General features: G+C 39.1%; 1 protein-coding gene across 1 annotated transcript in view; it reads right to left on the bottom strand.

The window, feature by feature from the left end:
- The window catches only part of Cpq (carboxypeptidase Q), a 336477-nt gene that overhangs the window by 50156 nt on the left and 267284 nt on the right, over positions 1–19037 (bottom strand). The window contains exon 7 of the mRNA XM_057791890.1: positions 15180–15381. Coding sequence (XP_057647873.1) covers positions 15180–15381 — 202 coding nt within the window. The remainder of the gene's footprint in view (positions 1–15179; positions 15382–19037) is intronic.

Here is a 19037-nt window from a genome sequence, read left to right as displayed (position 1 = left end):
TATCTTCTCATACTTACATAACTGCTCCTGGCCAGTCTTAGCCCCAGACTCCTCATCTGGAGAGCCTAGTCATGTGGATGTGGAGAAGAGAGGATGAGACACAGAATGTCCATTTTGTATTTACAAATGGTAGGCCTGCAGCGTCTCCCTGGTTACCATTTACCCTCTGAGCATCCCACAGTTCATTTAAAGTGGTCTCTTCTTGAAGACAGAGTACTTAGGTGTAAAGAAAAAAAAATGCTGTTACAGGTAAATTTGTGTAGTCCTAAATGCAATCGAATTTTAAAAATATTTCTAATTCATTGAACAGGAAAGTAGGCTTTTTAAGTGCCAAGCAATTAAAGTCACTTCTTTCACATATCCTTGAGTTTAATGGGAAACCAGTGTGAGATTTAACGCTGGAAAACAGACATGCTCAAGCATCTCGTCTCTCACATTTGAAGGACGTGGCAGGCTACAGCTTAGCTGCTTTCTCTCATACAGTTCCCTAAGCCTGTAGCGATGGTTCTTTTCGATAAACACTAACACATTTGTTGGTCATCTCTTTTTTCCCAACCTGGTGGCAATTTGTTTAGATAGTAAGAGTAACTAAGCATCGTGACCCTTAAATAAATTGATATTTAAATATTAGGGAATATCGTGAACCACCATCAGTAAAAGCACCAGTGTCTTTAGCCTCAGTCTTGACATCTTTTTCTCCTATTTATCCTTCCATCCATTGAATAGTTTGTTCTTCATATAATTATTTACAATATTAATTAACCCTCACTATGTTCCAAAGCATCACTTTTTTGAATAAAATAACTATTTTTTGTATGGACAGGTAAAGCAGTATTAAATATTTAGATGAAAATGGGAAAATTGTCAATATTCTAAACATTATCACAAATTCAAAAGGTAAAGATTAGAGCCAGAAAATAACTGAATGTGTGACTAGATTAAATGTCACTTTCATAGGTATTTGATTCTTCCTGCAAAGGATGGATGTAGAATGAAAAAATGCTATAGCTTTGCTTGTTAGGAAGAGAGTTAAGAGAAAACGCATAGCCCCAAAGAGGGTCCCAATAACAGGTTTAAACACAATAAAATGATCTGACATAAATCTTGACTGAAGAACATTAAATATAAAATCAAAACTAAATAGCATTTAAAAACCAGAAAAAAATCAAAGAGAAATCAAGAAATATTCTACTAATAATAAACAAATAAATAAAAAAAAACAACTTATAAGAAGGATTTATGAGTGAATATATGTAAATCTTTATGTTCATTACCTGTGAAGTTTCTCTTTGGTTAAACACACACACACAAAATCAAAAAGAATGACTTTAGGTATTTTACAGGGGCACATAAACATATTCTTAGGCAAAATTATACTCTTGACTTCCAGGATACTTAAAAACACACACTTTGTAAATCACCCAAAGGGCCTGTGAACCAAGGAGCAAAGAGACACATGCCATGACACAAATGTACAAGTCTCTGTAATTTTCACCAGATGTGGCTGGCCAAAGGACGGGAACCACAACTTCCTGCTAACACGTAGGCTTCCTGATGGTTGGTGGGAGGCTTGGATGTGAAGGCAGTTTGCTTAATCGTGCTAAACTAGTTAAATTTTTCATAAATTTGAAGACTAAGGAAGTCTTTTTGTGATTCTCTCAAGAAAAATCAAAGGTCTGGATAGACTGGATAGGAAGGAAATGAAAGAGAGAAGCGAGATTATGTTGCCATGGGATACATAAACTGTATAAATCACATACACTCGTGTGGTTATATTAACAGAAATTGAAAAAGAATTTGTTGCTAGAAAAGATAGTTTAAAAAATAAGAAAATATTCTTTCACTCATAGATAGTGTAATCAACCTACTCTGTAAATTTTAGTGGTCAAAGAACTAGTATTTAGACCATCTCAAATCTAAAGCTGGTGTTTATTGAGAAAATCATCTCAAATCTAAAGCTGGTGTTAATTGCTTGATATGGGCAGTTTTGTGCTATTTCATCTCTTGCTCTGAATATTTGAATAGACTGGCTTCTTTAGTCATCATGTTATTTCCCATGCAAAATAATGTTTATTCTGGAAATAATCATCCGAGATTTGGTAATAAACTTGAATGCTCAAAGAGGTATAGAGAAGTAATCACCCCATTTCTAGATCATAGAAATGATACTTAGGTATTTTACAGGCTCCTTGTGACATAAGGAACATGTCAGTGCGTGTTGTATGATTTAGAATTAGATACTTGTTGGGAGAGTCAGCTGAGTCTCATTCAGTGTTGTTGGCTTTTACACCTCCATGCATACACCCTTACCCCAACTCCTTTTAGCTTATAATCAATTCTCTTGGACTGACTGGGAGCTAATTTCAGAGCGAGTAATAGGAATCCTTGATTCAAGTTTCTTCTTAATTGCTTTCTTTTGTGAAGTGTTGCATTATGGCGAAGTGAGTCAGGCTGCTGGCTTAAATCAGGCCACTGAATTGAAGACCAGTGGTGGCTCAGAGGGGATGCCAGCTTCCCCAGCATTCTGTTCTATAGCGACAAAGTAAGTGTTCTGTTTTGTTTTTTTCTTTTTGGTTTTTTGAGACAGGGTTTCTCTGTGGAACTAGCTCTTGTAGACCAGGCTGGTCTCGAACTCACAGAGATCCGCCTGCCTCTGCCTCCCAAGTGCTGGGATTAAAGGCGTGCGCCACCACCGCCCGGCAGTAAAGTAAGTGTTCTGAAGACCAGCAAATACCAACAAGGCAAATACATGTTTTGAGATGGTTCACAGAACAGTCAAACTGCCTGGTCACAATCTACTGGTTCTAAGCACATGAGAACATGTTCAGAGGAAGGCCTCTTCAAATTTTTAAAAATACAAAACACCCCAACACTCCCAAGCTTCTTCCTGAATATCAGCCGCATAGAGTAAAACTGACTTGCAAATACATCATCACTTGTAAAATGCTTCCCATTCCCACAAGAGCTCTGTGAAAAACTATTGACCTCATTTTTCAGACTAGGGAATCGCAGCTCCAAGAGGTGAAGTAAGATGTCTGAAGCCGTCTGCCAGAAAGTGATGAGTTTTGTTCCTCCAACTTGACCCTGTTGCCTGTGCACTGTGAGGGGTAGGGAAGTGGTTGCCTAGTTTAGGTGTTTAGGCATGTCTTTGGGTCCTTTGTGGTTGTTTTCCCACTCTGCTTTGCTCTTGAGAAGCATGCACAGCACAGAAGATGGACGGTGTTGCCACAAAAAAACCCTCTAATTTTACACCTATGGTGGTAAGAGGAGATGGGAGCAGGAGAGGGGTTTCAACAGTGGATGAAAAGTTGACCATTGCATTCATCTACAGAGGAGCTACTCATCCCCATTCTTACAGCATTTCAGAATCCCCTGGGAATTTTCTAAACCAAGTGTAGTTTGGCCTTTCTCCATACCTCTAAGTGTGCACAAACACATGTGTGAATGCCTAAAGTGTACTTTTCCCTCCTGGTCTAAGTTCTGCATTAAATCTTTAAGGATAGAAATTAAATTTTATGTGTGGTATTGGAGTAAATTGATCTTACATGTTAAATCTGACTTCTCTACTTACTACCTTTTTAGATTTGGTCAAAGGAAACTCTCTGAGCCCCTGTGGCTTCATCTGAAAATTGGTTAAAGAATAATACTCTATATTTCAGAATGATTTCATGAAATTCTATGAAATAATGTATGTAAAACATCTAGCATAATATCTGACTATCTCCTCTCTCTCTCTCTCTCTCTCTCTCTCTTAAATAAATGACACCATGAAATGGTTGGAGCAAGGAAATAGTATTGTGAAGATCCAGCTGAATCTAGATCCAAAGTCATTGTAAACTTCATATTGACTCATATATGTAATCTCTTTACAATGCCATAAATAAATAAACAAACCATCTTAACTCAAGAAATCAGCAATTCCAGATACAAAAAACCAGTATTCAAAATATATAAACACCACAAGTTAACAGAATATTTTTACACTGCTGGAAGAACTATACCAAAGAACAAAAGGACTCGAATTGTTTTCTGCTGTGGGACAATGGTTTTACTCTGTAAAGATTTGGGTTTTTTTTGGACTTGTTTAATAAAATGCTGATTGGCCAGTAGCCAGGCAGGAAGTAGAGGTGGGGCAATGAGAACTGGAGAATTCTGGGAAGAGGAAAGCTCAGTCTGCAACTGTCACCCAGACACAGAAAAAGCAAGGTGTGACTGCCTCACCAAAAAGATACCAAGCCACATGGCTAACACAGACAAGAATTATGGGCTAATATAAATTGTAAGAGTTAATAAGAAGCCTGAGCTACTAGGCCAATCAGTTTATAAGTAATGTAGACCTCTGTGTGCTTTGTTAGGACTGAACAGCTGCAGGACCAGGTGGGACAGAAACCTCTGCTAATAGTTTTCCATACTTATTATGCTGCTGTCTTTGTTATTATTTTTCTGAGATCTCATGTGTGAATTTGGGACAAAGCAGTGATTATGGTGTTTGATTGAATAGGATGATTTTGGGAAAGAGACAAAGGAAATCCAGATGTAAAGACAGCAAGATTAAGTATGGCCTTGTAGTCTTGAACTTAAATTGAAAGATGTATTACTAATAGAATTTCTCTTTTGAGAAAAAAAAAAGATTCATTGTCTGGCATAGAGACAAGTCTTAAAAGACTTAGAGACAACAGCCATTCTTGGTAGCAACAATACACACAAAACTCGGTCTGGGCTCAAAATACCATGACCTTGTAAAAGTAGTGGGACTCGTTGAAGAAATGGCTGACACCAGATCTGGTTCAAGAAGTGCACATGATGGCCTGGGATACTTGTAAAATTATGGAGTTGGAATGTTCCTAGTAATTGTGAGGCTCATGCTAAAAGCACTCAGGAGGCAAAGAGGCTTCTACTGTTCAAATATGGGACAGTTTCAGGCATCAGTAAAGTGACATTCTGTTATTTTTACTGTCACAACAGAATGAAACATAGCAAATGTCTTGAAACTCATCAGTTATTAATGATACCAAATGAGTAAATTTATTATCATTGGAAGACACTAGGGAATAAACTGATGGGTATTAAAATATGTAAATAAAGGAAAGAATGAATGACGAATCCGTTCTTTCTTACAAACAGTATCTCAGGGTTACCAAAGGAAAAGGCCATTTTTATAGAAGTATGTCAAATAATTAACAAGGAATGATAGAACTAAAGTACGATATTTAGATTATGCTCCAATAAAATGTATATGGGATATAAGTATATATGAGAGAAAATGTAAGTGAGGTTCTATCTTCTATCTATCTATCTGTCTATCTATATTTATCTATCCATCTATCTATCTATCTATCTATCTATCTATCTATCTATCTATCTATCTAGATGATGTGGGAGTCCCCTCTATATGCTATGAATTTGTTTTATTACCATTGGTTATTAAAGAAGATGTTTCAGTCAATGACTTAGTACAGTAAACCCAGGCAGAAAACCTGAACAGATATATAAAAAGAAAGTGGTTAGAGTCAGAAAGACGCCATGTAGCTGCTGAAGGAGAAAGATGCCAGTCACCGGCCAAAGCCTTACTAGTAGGCCACAGCCTCATGGTGATACACAGATTAATAGAAATGGTTAGTTCAGACATATAAGTTAGTTAGAAATATGTCTAAGCTATTGACAAAACAATGTTGTAATTAATATACTTTCTGTGTTATTATTTATGTCTGGGTGGCCAAGAAATGAATGAACAACCTCAGTCTACATCTATCTATCTATCTATCTATCTATCTATCTATCTATCTATCTATCTATCATCTATGAGTATCATATATCTATATAGAGATACTGGGAAGAGGGAGAGAGAGGGTATCAGATGTTCCTTTTAATGTGAGAAAGCAGAAGCACCTCATGCATCTATCTCACCATCTAGAATTAGACTCAATTTAAAACAAGGCACGTGATTCAATGACCATTTTGCAAGAAATAAGGATAGAGGAGCAGTCAATAATGTCATGGCATTGGAATCAGGAAAAATCTCTGGGCTTCTGAAATGAATAAGTGAAAAGAAAAGGTCAGATAAAGGTAAAAATCTAAGAATTATAAGATCTCACAGGCATATCAGTCAGTTTTACTGTTTAGACCTTTTGAAACCTTGGTTCAAACCAGAATATAGTTTTTATTCTTTTAATTTCAACTGAAGTGAATTTAATTAGAAAAGTCTGGAAACTAGCTATATAACTGAATATGATAGCAAGAAATCATTCTAAAATATTTTAGGTGGAAAATGGTGTAGCTGCTATTGTTCTATATATGAGTCTTTATTTCTGAGAGATATAAATTATTTGCAATGGAGTGGTGCTATGTTAGAGATTTGTTTAAAAACAAGCTGGTGGCCGGGCGGTGGTGGCGCACGCCTTTAATCCCAGCACTTGGGAGGCAGAGGCAGGCGGATCTCTGTGAGTTCGAGACCAGCCTGGTCTACAAGAGCTAGTTCCAGGACAGGCTCCAAAACCACAGAGAAACCCTGTCTCGAAAAACCAAAAAAAAAAAAAAAAAAAAAAAAAAAAAAAAAAAAAAAAAAAAAAAAAAACAAGCTGGTGTAGAGGTTTAGTTGTGGATAGAATGAACTAAGAACATCCATAAGTAAAACTGTCTCCAAGTTGAGTTATAGATACATGAGGTATATTTTGCTGTTTCTCTACTTCCATATTTGTGTGATGTTTTCCATGGTAACATACTGACAGTGGTGTAGACTGAACTCAGGGTTATGCACTATCAAACAAACACTCTAGCCTCTAGCACTTAGCTATATCTCCAGTCCCGCAATACCAGTTTTCTTATAAAGAATATCATTATTTACAATCATAGAATATAATAAAAAAGTCAAACCAAATTTACATTCCTCACTGTAATATAAGGCTAGAAACTGAATCCATTGGCTTTCAGATAATTTTATACTTTTTCCTTATAAACTTAAATGTAGCTTTATTTAGTGTTTCATGATGAAGACATTTTTCTTATTTTTCTGATTATGTAAACCATAATTCAGCTGGTCTTCAGTTTTGAGACCCTAGAGAGAAAAAGCCATTTCTTACTTTTGTATTCTCCATAATTCATACATAGTACATCTATCTATTGAATGCAGTGATTATATAGGGTCCAAGCTTATGAGAGATTAACTTAATGAATTTTCAACTTTTCCATGGTAAGAAAGTGATATGCATTTCAAAGAAACTATACTTTGAAGTTTGATATTTTCCTCAGCAATGGCCACTATATACCATCTTGAGATGCTGAATCCAAGCATTAGGAAGTGACAGTTCTGTTTAACCACGTGGTATAGGGGAAGTGACCCATGCAGTAGGCTTGTATGTTATGGGAACATGATGTTTGATAAGGAGGTTAGTGAACTATGCACTTGTGACTTACAATATTGTTATCTTATAGTGAGTTTACTGGTATATAACTTCAGTGTTGTGAATGTCATAACCACTGTTATGTCAAATATAATGTACAACAAATTGAGAGTTGAATGTATAGGAAGGACATCCCATAAGAGCCAATCTTGAGACCATTAGAAGGGCATCTAAAGAAGCAAAGCCTTCCCAGGTTGTTATTTGAAGGCATGAAAGATGGCGACTAGGGAAACAGACAGCATAGTGTTCACAGGTCATTCTGACACACAAAATAGAACAATCCTATAACACTAAAAGCAAGTGTTTCTAACACATTATTCTCCCTCAAGCGCCCATTTCACTACATAGTTCTCACACTGTACCTCCTATTGAGTGTGATCTAGGCACCCCTAGCATGAGCTCTCTGGATTCATCACACTTTTCACCAAGTGGTCTCCTGCTGAAGACTTCTGTTCTTTTGGCATCATCTGTAAGAGTTTTTGACCTGAAATATGGCCTTTGTTCATCTGCCAGGACACATTCAATTGCTCTCACTGCCTACAACTTCCTGGATGAACTGCCCAGAGAAGCTTTTCTCCTGACTGCTCCCTGCAGGGATGCCTGCCTGGCTTCTACTATCTCCTCACCAGAAATGCCCTTCTCTACTTCTGTCTACTCTAATGCTCTGTAGCTTCCATCGTCAAGGTCCAGCTTCTCCCTTGCAGCATTTCCCTGTGTTCTATCCAAGGACATGGGTCACATGCGTTTCTTATTGGCACCTTGAACAAAATGCCCACCTTTTAATGTTATGTAACTTTTCTTGTGTTCGGTTCATTTTCAGATCAATACATCTAATCATTAAACTTTTGTGTTCCAGGTAATACTGTGCACTGTATGGACATGAAGAACAAAGAACTCTCTTAACCCCTCCCCAAGTCTAGTTAAGAAGAGAAAATACAAAGCATACTAACTTCAAAATGAAAGTTTGCATTTTAGTTTTAAATAACCATTCCAGGCAACACTGGAAGAAGCTTCATAAGTCAGTATGTGACAAACTGAACCACCCGTGCAGCATAGAAAGCCCCTCTTCACCTAATCTGTAATCAGCCTGGGAGGCTTGGGGACCATGGGGCTGGGCACCAGGAGGTTTCTGCTGGACTTGAGCAAATCTGCTCTAAAGGAGAAGAGTATAAGAAGATCATTTATTCTGAACTTGATGAGCAACTTGAAGTATTGAAGTAGGTGCTGAACAAATCAACATACAAAACAGTAGTCAATGAATGGTAATGCAAAGGTTCTGACTCACCCAAGCTAAAGAGGTCAAAGGTAGCCACCAACTAAACTTATGCTTATAACCCTACTGTTGTACAATATTTTTATTTCTATTTTTATATTTTTAATTTTATTTTTTACCATTTTTGATTTTTTTTATCATAAGCTCCAGTGAGCCAATTAGACCTATTTAAATGGATCAGACTTGCCCAGAATAAGTATCATTTAATTCTTCCCTTATCATTCCTGGTCTTGGGAACCCCGGGGAAATTCCCTCTTCCACCCCCCACCCTGCAAAAGCCCCTCTATTTTCTATCTTGGGACTCTCCTCCCTTAATCATTGGTGTCTAAATTTTTTTCCAGACATAATTTTCTGCCTTTCTAGCATCTTGTGAGGTCTAAGCTGCCAACCAGCCAGTTCCACAGAGCCCAGGAGAAACACAAAAGTAATCAGTCACCCCAGGATGTGGTCAAGCATCTCAACTCTCTGATGTCCAAAAAAATCACCAGGAAGCAGTCATGAGAGGCCTTACAATGTCCCGTTCCCACCCATAGATGACCCCAAACTCCCCAAATTTTTATAATAAATAAAAGGATGTAATGATTTCAGCCATAAAAAAAAGCTGATATTTCTGGGTCTAGGGGCCATGCATGTGCAGACAAGCCCTCAGGTAGAAGTGCCTAATGGCCCCCAGGGATGTTAAAGGGCCCTGCATGACCCACCTGAGGCATGGATTACATCATCCATGTATGACTCAGCTAAGCCCTTGCATGCATACGTGAGTCCCATCATCTGTGTATGAAGTAGTCATGTCAACCCCCTTTGCACATGTGCTAGGTTGCTTTTAAAAGCTGGACACGCAATCTTCCTCTCTCTCTCTGCATACTGACTTCCCCAGGCCTGTACACGCCCCTCTAATAAACTCCTAAGCAGGTTTGTTGCATGTTCCATGTTTCCTTCTCACTTGCGCCAGGTAATTTCAGTTCCTCACTGAAAAACAGCGATATAAATTATAGAGATTCTCTCTTCCATGACCGTACAATGTGGAAAATATGCTGCTCTGAATGACCACAACATGCCAAGGAGGGTGGGGTGGAACATGCGAAGGACTAAGATGCTTGGTGCGGCTGGAAAACTAAATTGAGCACTTCATTGGGTTGGGGAAGGAGCTCAAAGGCATTTGACTTGTGCAAGTCCCTGTGTTTCATCCCAATGCTGCAAAGGTGGGGAAAAACAAGTAAAGGCAAAAGCTCCCTGTAAGCACTTACTCTGGGTTCCTTTGTAACTGCCCTTCTGACTTGGATCTTCTGCTTTATTTTTCCAGACAAAAGCATCTCAATTGTTAGGTAGATTTTCAATTTAGAAAGTTCACAATGGAGTCAGCTGCTTAGGGGAAGGGGAGCTCAGAAAGCAGCTGAGCATGGTTGAAGGTGGCCTGGGAATGAGTGAGCTCTGTTGAGGCAAAGTCAATGGTGAGAGGAGGAGCTGAGGAAGAGGCCTTAGGAACTAGGAACAATTTATGGTGAACAGAGCTTGAACTACGTGTTGACATGGTCTGGACTGTGTTGAATTTGGGACTGTGATGTCAGTCTGTAAGGGAGGGGACAGAGGGGGAGAAACACAAGGGGGTGCTTGTGGAAAGGAGACTCTTAGGTCACCGTCTACACTTTAAAGATGTGCTAACCAAACCAAGGATCACTTACTAGACAGTGTATCTTTGTCTCTGACCCCCTATGCCACACAGGGGATGACCAGTCAGGATGCTGAGGAACAAACGAGCAAACTTCAGAAAGGAAACCGTATCTTTCACTCATATAGTTAGAGGCTGTGAAGCAGAGCATACACATAAGACCTGCAATTCTTTCCAGAACACTGTACAATAAGGAAACTCATTAGAAAAAGTTGTGTCTTAAATCCTGTAGCAGAAGAAGTTTAATGGGAGAGATGGAACAAGAGGAGCCTCATTCTTATAGGCCACACTGAGAGGACATCTAATTTTTTTTCATCAGGTGCACATGTGTGTGTATGTGTGTGTATGCGCACATACATGTACGTGCATGTGTGTGTTTCTTTTCCAGAAAAGGAAATTAAAAAGGATGTATTTAAGCAACTGAGGTTATGTCTCTCACCAAGAAATCAGAACAATAGCAACCAAAAAGAGTCTCATCACATCACACTAAGCCAAAGCCCACACAGACAGCATCAAGCAACCGTTCAATATTCAAAGTGTATCTCATACTGAGAGCAGTTCAGAGCCTGAGGTTATTGTAATATCACTTTTGTACTGACATTGAAAGAGTCAGTGTACAGTTGCTCACCGTATAGGAAGATTTCTGGTGTACTAGCAACCATGTTTATAAACATCTTCACTGTGTACTAGAAGGCATGATTATAAAAATGTTCACTGTGTACTAGAAGGCATGTTTATAACATCTGCACTGTGTACTAGAAGGCATGTTTACAACATCTGCACTGTGTACTAGAAGGCATGTTTATAACATTTACATTGTGTACTAGCAACCATGTTTATAAACATGTTTGCTATGTACTAGAAGGCATGTTTATAACGTCTACACTGTGTATTAGAAGGCATGTTTATAAACATCTTCACTGTGTACTAAAAGGCATGATTATAAACATCTGCACTGTGTACTAGAAGGCGTGTTTATAACATCTGCACTGTGTACTAGAAGGCGTGTTTATAACATCTGCACTGTGTACTAGAAGGCGTGTTTACAACATCTGCACTGTGTACTAGAAGGCGTGTTTACAACATCTCCCAGTTTTTTCCATGTATGAGAAATTGGTCTACTTGTTTCAGGCTAACGTATCTATTTTCTTCTAATATTTTAAACTTTTGGGGATTGTTTTCTCAACATCTTTTATTTTCTCCATATTCTTAATATGAGAGCAAACACTTACCAAGAAAATAATTATTTTCAGTATTTTAGTTTCTTCTCTCATGTCATAATGACAAGAATTCAAATATTTTCCCCAAATTAATCTAAAAGCTGTAGAAGATGTTTAAAAAATAGGAAGACTTGACCTTAAATTTGAAGAAAAAATGATTAGTGGCCATAGGAGGCAGCATGCACCCAAGCTCCTAATAGCACCAAGCAAGGCTTCGTTTGCAGCTAAGGCACCAAGCTGTGGGCTTGGGGTGAATACCAAAGTGCCACAGAAAACCAGAGGGGCACAGAATGCTGTGGACTGAGGAAGGACTTGTGAACACAGACTGTGCTGAAGGGGAGGGAAGAGCAGGGGTGTTGGTGGAGGCACAGCGATAGTTGGGGTCTGAGATCTCAAGGGAAGAGCTTTAGTAGAAAAGTACACCCCAAACACTTTGTATTAAATCTCTACCTGAAGTGTTCCATTTCTGTTGCTAATTCATTGTCCTGTTGGATTGTAATTCATTACAGATTTCATCTTGCTCAACAGGACTTTCTCTCTTCTCTCCCAAAGATGACACTTTTCATAAGTTGAACTACTTGTCTTCAATAATTAGTAAAAATCATGAATTTGACCTATGCTTTCAATAAGTATTTTTATCTATTAAGCATACATGAAACACTCAAGAAAGACTGAGACCCAGCCACCAAGTAGTCACTACAAATTATGGATGTTTAACACAATAAGGGATCCTTAGTGTTTATCTGATCAATAGAAGAAATGAGAGAAAAAAGAAGAAATAGAACTTTGATATAGATTAATGCAAAGCATTGTTTAAATAGTTTGTTGTCTCCTGTTCTTAGGGCAGATGGGTATGAGGTGCCACTGCATATAAAATACAGACTACACATAAAACATATACTTTCATTTTCCTTCAGGTCAATTATGCTTGTTGTCTTTTTCAGAAGTTCTAGAATGTTTCAATATCCCAAGTGTTACAGGGTCGGCAGTCCAGGAATAACCCAAATTTGAAACAACAAAAGATAACATAGGGCTGGCAAGATGATTCGTGAATAAAGGCACCTGCTACCAAATCTGATGGCCTGAGTTCAGTCTTTGGTTCCCACAAGGTGGATGGAGAAAACCATTCCCAGCAAGTTGTCTTCTGATGTGTGCCTTGGTATACACACACACACACATACAAACATACACACACACGCGCAAACATACACACACGCAAACACACACAAACACACACGCACACACATGCAAACACACACAGACACAGAGGTAACAATATTTGTTTTAAAGAAAACTTCCATGGTATCAAGGGATAGGTATATCAACCCTTTGCTTCCACCTCACAATATTGTAAGAAAACAGCAAAAAAAAAAAATATAGGGAAACGTTCACAGTCCTCCAAAATGAAACACCGACTCTACAGAAAACCTGCTGACCTGGAGGCAAGGGGAGGAGAGCAAGGAATGTGAGGAGAAATATGCAGTTATTTACAATAACAAACTCCTTTCCCCCAGAGGTGAATTATTCCAGGCAGTAATAAACTGAAATCCTTTGCATAAGCAAAAGCTGAATAAAGCAAACATTTTAGACACTGCCCAGACGCCTCTGTGTAATGCCTGCTGTGGGGGAAAGGCCAGCGGCCCTGACATCAAAATGGCCTGATCTCAGTTACTTCTCAAGTCATGTAATCTCTCCGAGCTGATTTCCCCATCTTTAAAATAAGGGTAACTGTACCAACTTCTAAAGGATGCTCTCAGATTAAACACAGTATTTTAAAAGAAACTTGACTGGGGGCTTCATGAATGATGGGTGCCACAAGTGTAGCTTACTGACTCTACAACCAAAACAGGCACAGATTTCTCATTTCACCCTACTAGATGGAAAATCAAACCTGCCTTTGCTGAGGCCAAGAGGGATGGTACCTCATTGCCTTATATGATGGTAATCAATCTCCCTGTTCATTTCATGCAGATCAAGTCCTATGGAGAATAGACATGTGTAGAGTAAGTGAGGGACTCTTGTGGTCAGACAGAAAAACAAGGTGGTGGAGCAGTCGGTATAAGGATTTTCCCCTCAATTCTGCTGTAGAGTTGGTTCCTTCTGCCCCTTTGGCCACTCCTGGTCCTTATCCAGTCTAGGTTACTCTGACCCACTAGCCTTTTCCTCACAGTAGCTGACTTGGTGGTTCTCAATTAAAGACTTGCTGAGAGAACGTAAAATTTGACCAAATGATCCTGTACCACTTGAAGCATAAGCATTTGTCCCTATCTTTGATATCCACAGACCGTACATATAATGTTTTGGATATATCAAAGCATTGTACACCATTCTAAATGGAAATATGGATTTCCAAGAATTTCAAACTTTTGTTAAAATATACATAGGGCAAATGTACTGAATTTGAATCTTCCTTTATAATAAAGGAAAGACTTAGAATTTTTAGTTATGGATATTAGTGTAAATTTCCAAACCTAATATATGCCTTAAAAACCCACAATATCTCAAGAACAGGCTTTCTTTAAAATGTAAATCTTGTAGCCGTTGGTGAGATCTGTTTTGTAAGCAGGAAGCATGGTGACAGAGGTGGATCTGGAGAGCCAGCTTTTGTACGTACAACACACGAGAGTTCTGGAAACAGTAATGCTAACCAGTTCACAGGCCAGGCTCCTCACTTATATAACACAAATGCAGAAGAATTTGCAGGTGGATCTTTGGATATCCTTTTGGGTACGGATGTGATGGTATTAGAGGCACAATGTAGGCTCAGAAACAATACCAATAACTCTTTGCATGGCTGATCTTGGGCAGATTTGTGGATCAGCACAAATTTATGATCTTGAAATCTGTTCCCATCACTGTTCCTATAACTCCCAGGTGTATTTGCATTTCATAATTTCATTCCTGTCCTTGGCTTAGGACAGAAGATTCACACCACAGATCACCAATTGGGGTAAGTAAGTTTATGCCCAAGCTCTGGTGTGTGTGTGTGTGTGTGTGTGTGTGTGGTCATGAGCTTGCCACACTGTTCCTGTCAAAGTCAGAGGATAAGCTATGAGAGCTGATTCTCTCCTTATACCACCTGGATCCTGGGAATCGAACTCATCTTGACGGCAGCTGCCTTTTTCTACTGAGTCATTTTGTCAGCCCTATCTCCAAACTCTTATCAGAAGGATCAAGGACCAACACAGTTATAAGGAAGCATTCCATCCTCAAAGAACGAATCTCTCATTGTAAAAGTTCAGATACCACAGTGAGTGGGTATCTTCATTAGAGTAAGTGAAGGTTCCCTAGTACGGGCTAAGACAGAAGGGAGTTGGAAGCAGTGATTACTTTCTACTTTAGTTCTCAAAGTTTGGTTGTGAAGACACAAAATCTATCCTTAAAAACAAATAAAAACCAACAGCAGATTCATTAGGCTGAATTCTGCAATCGTTCACTGCAGATGGGGTAGCAAATGCACCATTATTCCAATTGTGAAAATACTCTGCGTCTACCTTAGTGGCAAAGACATAGGATTTCCATGCATATCTGCCAGTAACCACTGTGACATTGAAACAGAGATTTTATTTTAAGTTGGTGACAGTGTAAAGCAACATCATCTTCACTTTTGGTCTTACCAGGCACTCCAGCTTGGATCCAGAAGTTAATATCTGTTCCTTCTCCATCACTAAAGACGTCGGTGATGTTGAGGGGCTGCAGCAGGCTCATGACCTCCTTCATGATAGCCCTGGCCTTGTCACTGCCGGTGAACTCCAGCCCCATGGGTAAGAAGGTTCCTGAGTCAGACTCCATCACCAGACTATAGTTGGAAACATTGACCTAAATAAAATATAAAAGAGATAAATGTTTGATTCCCATCTATTGCTTCTATGCTATTAAATAATTCACCTCCTCACAGATTCTTGTCAAAACAATATTGTTCTTCCCTGATCAATATCTAGTCTGTGTATTTCCTGATGGTTCTAAGATGTACAGTTTCCCATCTTGGGATTTGTCACACCTAAGAATTAACTGGAAACTTACAAAAAATGTAACAGAGTGAATGCAATAAAATTGAACAATTATTTTTATAGCAACAATAGTTTTTGAACACTTTGCTTAAGGCACTACTTACTAGAATGTGCTATGTACTCTGCAGGAGAAGGAAAGTAACCATTAATCTTACCCAACTATGTACCTTGTGAGATAAATAATAGTTGCTCTAACAAGAATGCCCACAGGTGCAATAGTGACCCAATGTCCTGAGAATAACCAGCCACTTTATGATTGGATTTATGTCTTTCTCCAGAAGATGAAACCATGCTCCACGCCATTATCAGGCCAAGAACCTGTGACTAGACAAGTCATAGCTCCTAGGGAAGAAACTTATACTATTATACTGTTCAAATAGCACAGTACTAGACTGACTTCTAATGACTTATTGCTATACCTATAGATTGATGCATCGTTCACTCCTCATCATAGAAGCTTCTATTTGCACTAGATAGTGATTAACACAGGGAGCAACAACAGGCCAGGACCAGAAGACAGAAGATTCCAGAATCCTCAGTCCTAAACTGAATATACTACACCTCAGCCTTCCAAAAACTTAGGGGTAATTGTCAAAGAAGGGGTAGAAAAACTGTAAGAGCAGAGGTGGTGTACGACTACAAGGAAACAGTGTCTTCTGGACATAGCAGAACAGCCGTACGCAGGAACTCACAGCAGTTGTGACAGCGTGTACAAGGCTTGCACAAGCCCAAGCCAGACCAAATCTCAGCACAGATAAAGGAGGTAGGCACAAAATTCTACCCCTAGCTTTGGGGTGGTCGGCAATTGTTAGCTGCTGAAAGAGGAACCGTCGGTTTTCTGTAAGAGTACAGCCCCCGGTAAGGTGACCACGCTCCCGTGCGAGGATACAGCACACATTAGCCTAGACGGGGACAAACTGAAGACACAAAATCAGGCGCCATGGATCTGAGATGAGTTCTGGGAGGAGTGGATATGATCATAACACACTCCACAAAATTCTAAAATAAGCAATCTGACTTTTAAAAAGTGAGATTAACAAAGCAGGATCCTACTCATAGCTGTGCCTTCATTTAATTTCCAGCGAAAGGTCCGCGGTGCTCATAATAAATTCAGCTATCTTTGCTCTCAGCTGTAGCTACTGCCTTATGGTGCCATTGTTTGAATTAGTAATGTGTAGCATATTTACATTTATACCCTATATTAAGGGCTCATCTAACTGAATATTGCTGCAAGGGTAGCAGGTAGACATGTAATCTGGCAGCCTTAATATTTCTCTCTGTTCTACCTCTACCCTAAACACTGCAGGAAGAAGAAAAGCAAAACTATAATACATCCTATAAATGAAAATAGAATTGGGCACTCTTGTACGTGAAGGTTCCCAAGTTGCAAACAGATCCTGTGTTTTCAACAAGAAAAGCTTGTTGGGAGTGTGTGGTATGAGGACAACCCAGCTCTGCCTTCCATTGCTTTGTGTCCCATCTCTAAATGGCCACTTCCAATTTTCCAGTCACAAGTCTTAAAAATCAGAGATACAAACAGTACAGTTAAACAAATGAATAGGTTTTAATTTTTACACGATCATAATACAAAGTCTACTCAGAATTTATTATCTCTGCTAATAAAGTAATTTAATTAAACACAGAGAGGAGTGAAAACAAAAATAATAACGTCTTGCTACACCATTTCCTTCCAATTAGGAATCAAAGCCTAAAATAACAAAACTTCCCTTCAACCCAAATAAAACAGGATGTGTACAGACATCAGCAAACTAGAATCCCGGTGAGGATAGAGATGTTTGATTTCCACTCATGTATGGTTACATTAGCTGCTGCTAACTCGATAGCAGTGTGTTATTGTTTTCTACTCATATGTAAACATGGCCATATGTTTCCTATAAAGAAGCAAGAAAACAAACCATCCACCACACATGACATCACTTCCCTCTAGTTATGGAGTCATCTAAGCGTTGAGATACCACTCTTCGCAAAGGAACCACTGATGCTCAGGAATGTGAGTCACAAGCTTCAGATTACTCAGCAGGAGTAGTTCAGTGTAGGTGGGAAAAGCTGATCATGTTAGAGACAGGGAGGAGAGCCATGTTCCATGTCACCCCTTCTCCGTGCACACAGATATTCCATTGCTTGTTACAGAGCATAGGGAAAAGTCTACCTGATCATGCTAGAGACAGCGAGGAGAGCCATGCTCCATGTCACCCCTTCTCCGTGCACACAGCTAGATATTCCATTGCTTGTTACAGAGCATAGGAAAAAGCCTATTTCTTGAGACAAAATGCTTGGTTGCTGAGATGACCAACTCTGATTTTAAAAGAAAAAAACTAGGACACAGAGAGGAAGAGTCTAAACAGCTCAAGGATAAGTTAGGATGTCATCTGTGACCTCACTTCTCTCTTAATAAAGCGGTGGCTGTCTACTAGGAGCCGTGGAAATGATTGCTCGTTGCCATGCACTGAACATAACCCAAGGCAGAGGAATGATGTCTGTGACCTTCTACTGCAGTTCTCAGTTACCGTCTGCTCAGGGCTGGGGGTTCACAGCTATCATACGCTGCAATCACATCCTGCAACACTTCTTTTTCCCCTTTATTCTTTTTCTTAAGGGTTAAGCAACTTGGCCAAAAGCAATTTGGTAACCATTAACATTCTCTGGTTGTAATGCAACATCAAAAAGAAGGAAACTGCTGAAAATACATATTGAATGTTTTAAATTGCTTGCTTTATAATATAAACACAAGGGTGATATGTGTATTCTTTCCTTTCATAAAATTCCCGGCATTACTTTTTTAAAAAAAAATATATGGACCCATGTTCTATAACATCCCCCTTTCTCCCTAAAATTAGCTTCATCTTTGTTTTAAAACTTTTTAACTTTCTCATAACATAGAGAAAATAATTTGCCAGAAAATCATGAGAAAATATGCCCATTTATCAACACATTTTTTTTTATTAAAAGTGACAGTGAAATGCCCAAGTAAATGAAAGGAAAGGAGCCTCATAATTATTTGAATTTGGAGCGTAGTGTCCTCACTTTAATCTTCAAAGAAGACAGAGTCTGTACTGAACTGGGCCGGTTGGCCTCAGCACCACTTTCTGGCTGTTAATGCTTCACAGATGATGGTGGCAAGGCTGTTTGGTCAGGTGGTAATCTCAAAGAAAATTCCGAAAGCAAACCATCTCATGTGTGCTGGGTGGCTACAATCACCTTTCTGCAGCTGTGTCAGGGACCCTAACTCCAGCATGGCAGCATGGGCTCCTTACAGGGCTCTAATCCAAACGCAGTCCTGGCTGGAGGGTAGGTAGAGAAACGTCTTTTACCAGATGAAGTTAAAATCAGGTTTTGCTTTCTGGTCAGGTCTGTCCTGGAGTTCAAATTTTGTATTTCTGACAGGCTCCAGCATCTGATTTTGTGCAGCCACGGGTACCCAGGGGAGAGGTAGGAAAGGAATGA

This window comes from Chionomys nivalis, chromosome 17, assembly GCF_950005125.1.
Source record: "Chionomys nivalis chromosome 17, mChiNiv1.1, whole genome shotgun sequence".
NCBI classification, from domain to species: domain Eukaryota; kingdom Metazoa; phylum Chordata; class Mammalia; order Rodentia; family Cricetidae; genus Chionomys; species Chionomys nivalis.
Note: the sequence above shows the minus strand (reverse complement) of the source record. Positions and strands in the feature narration are given on the sequence as shown.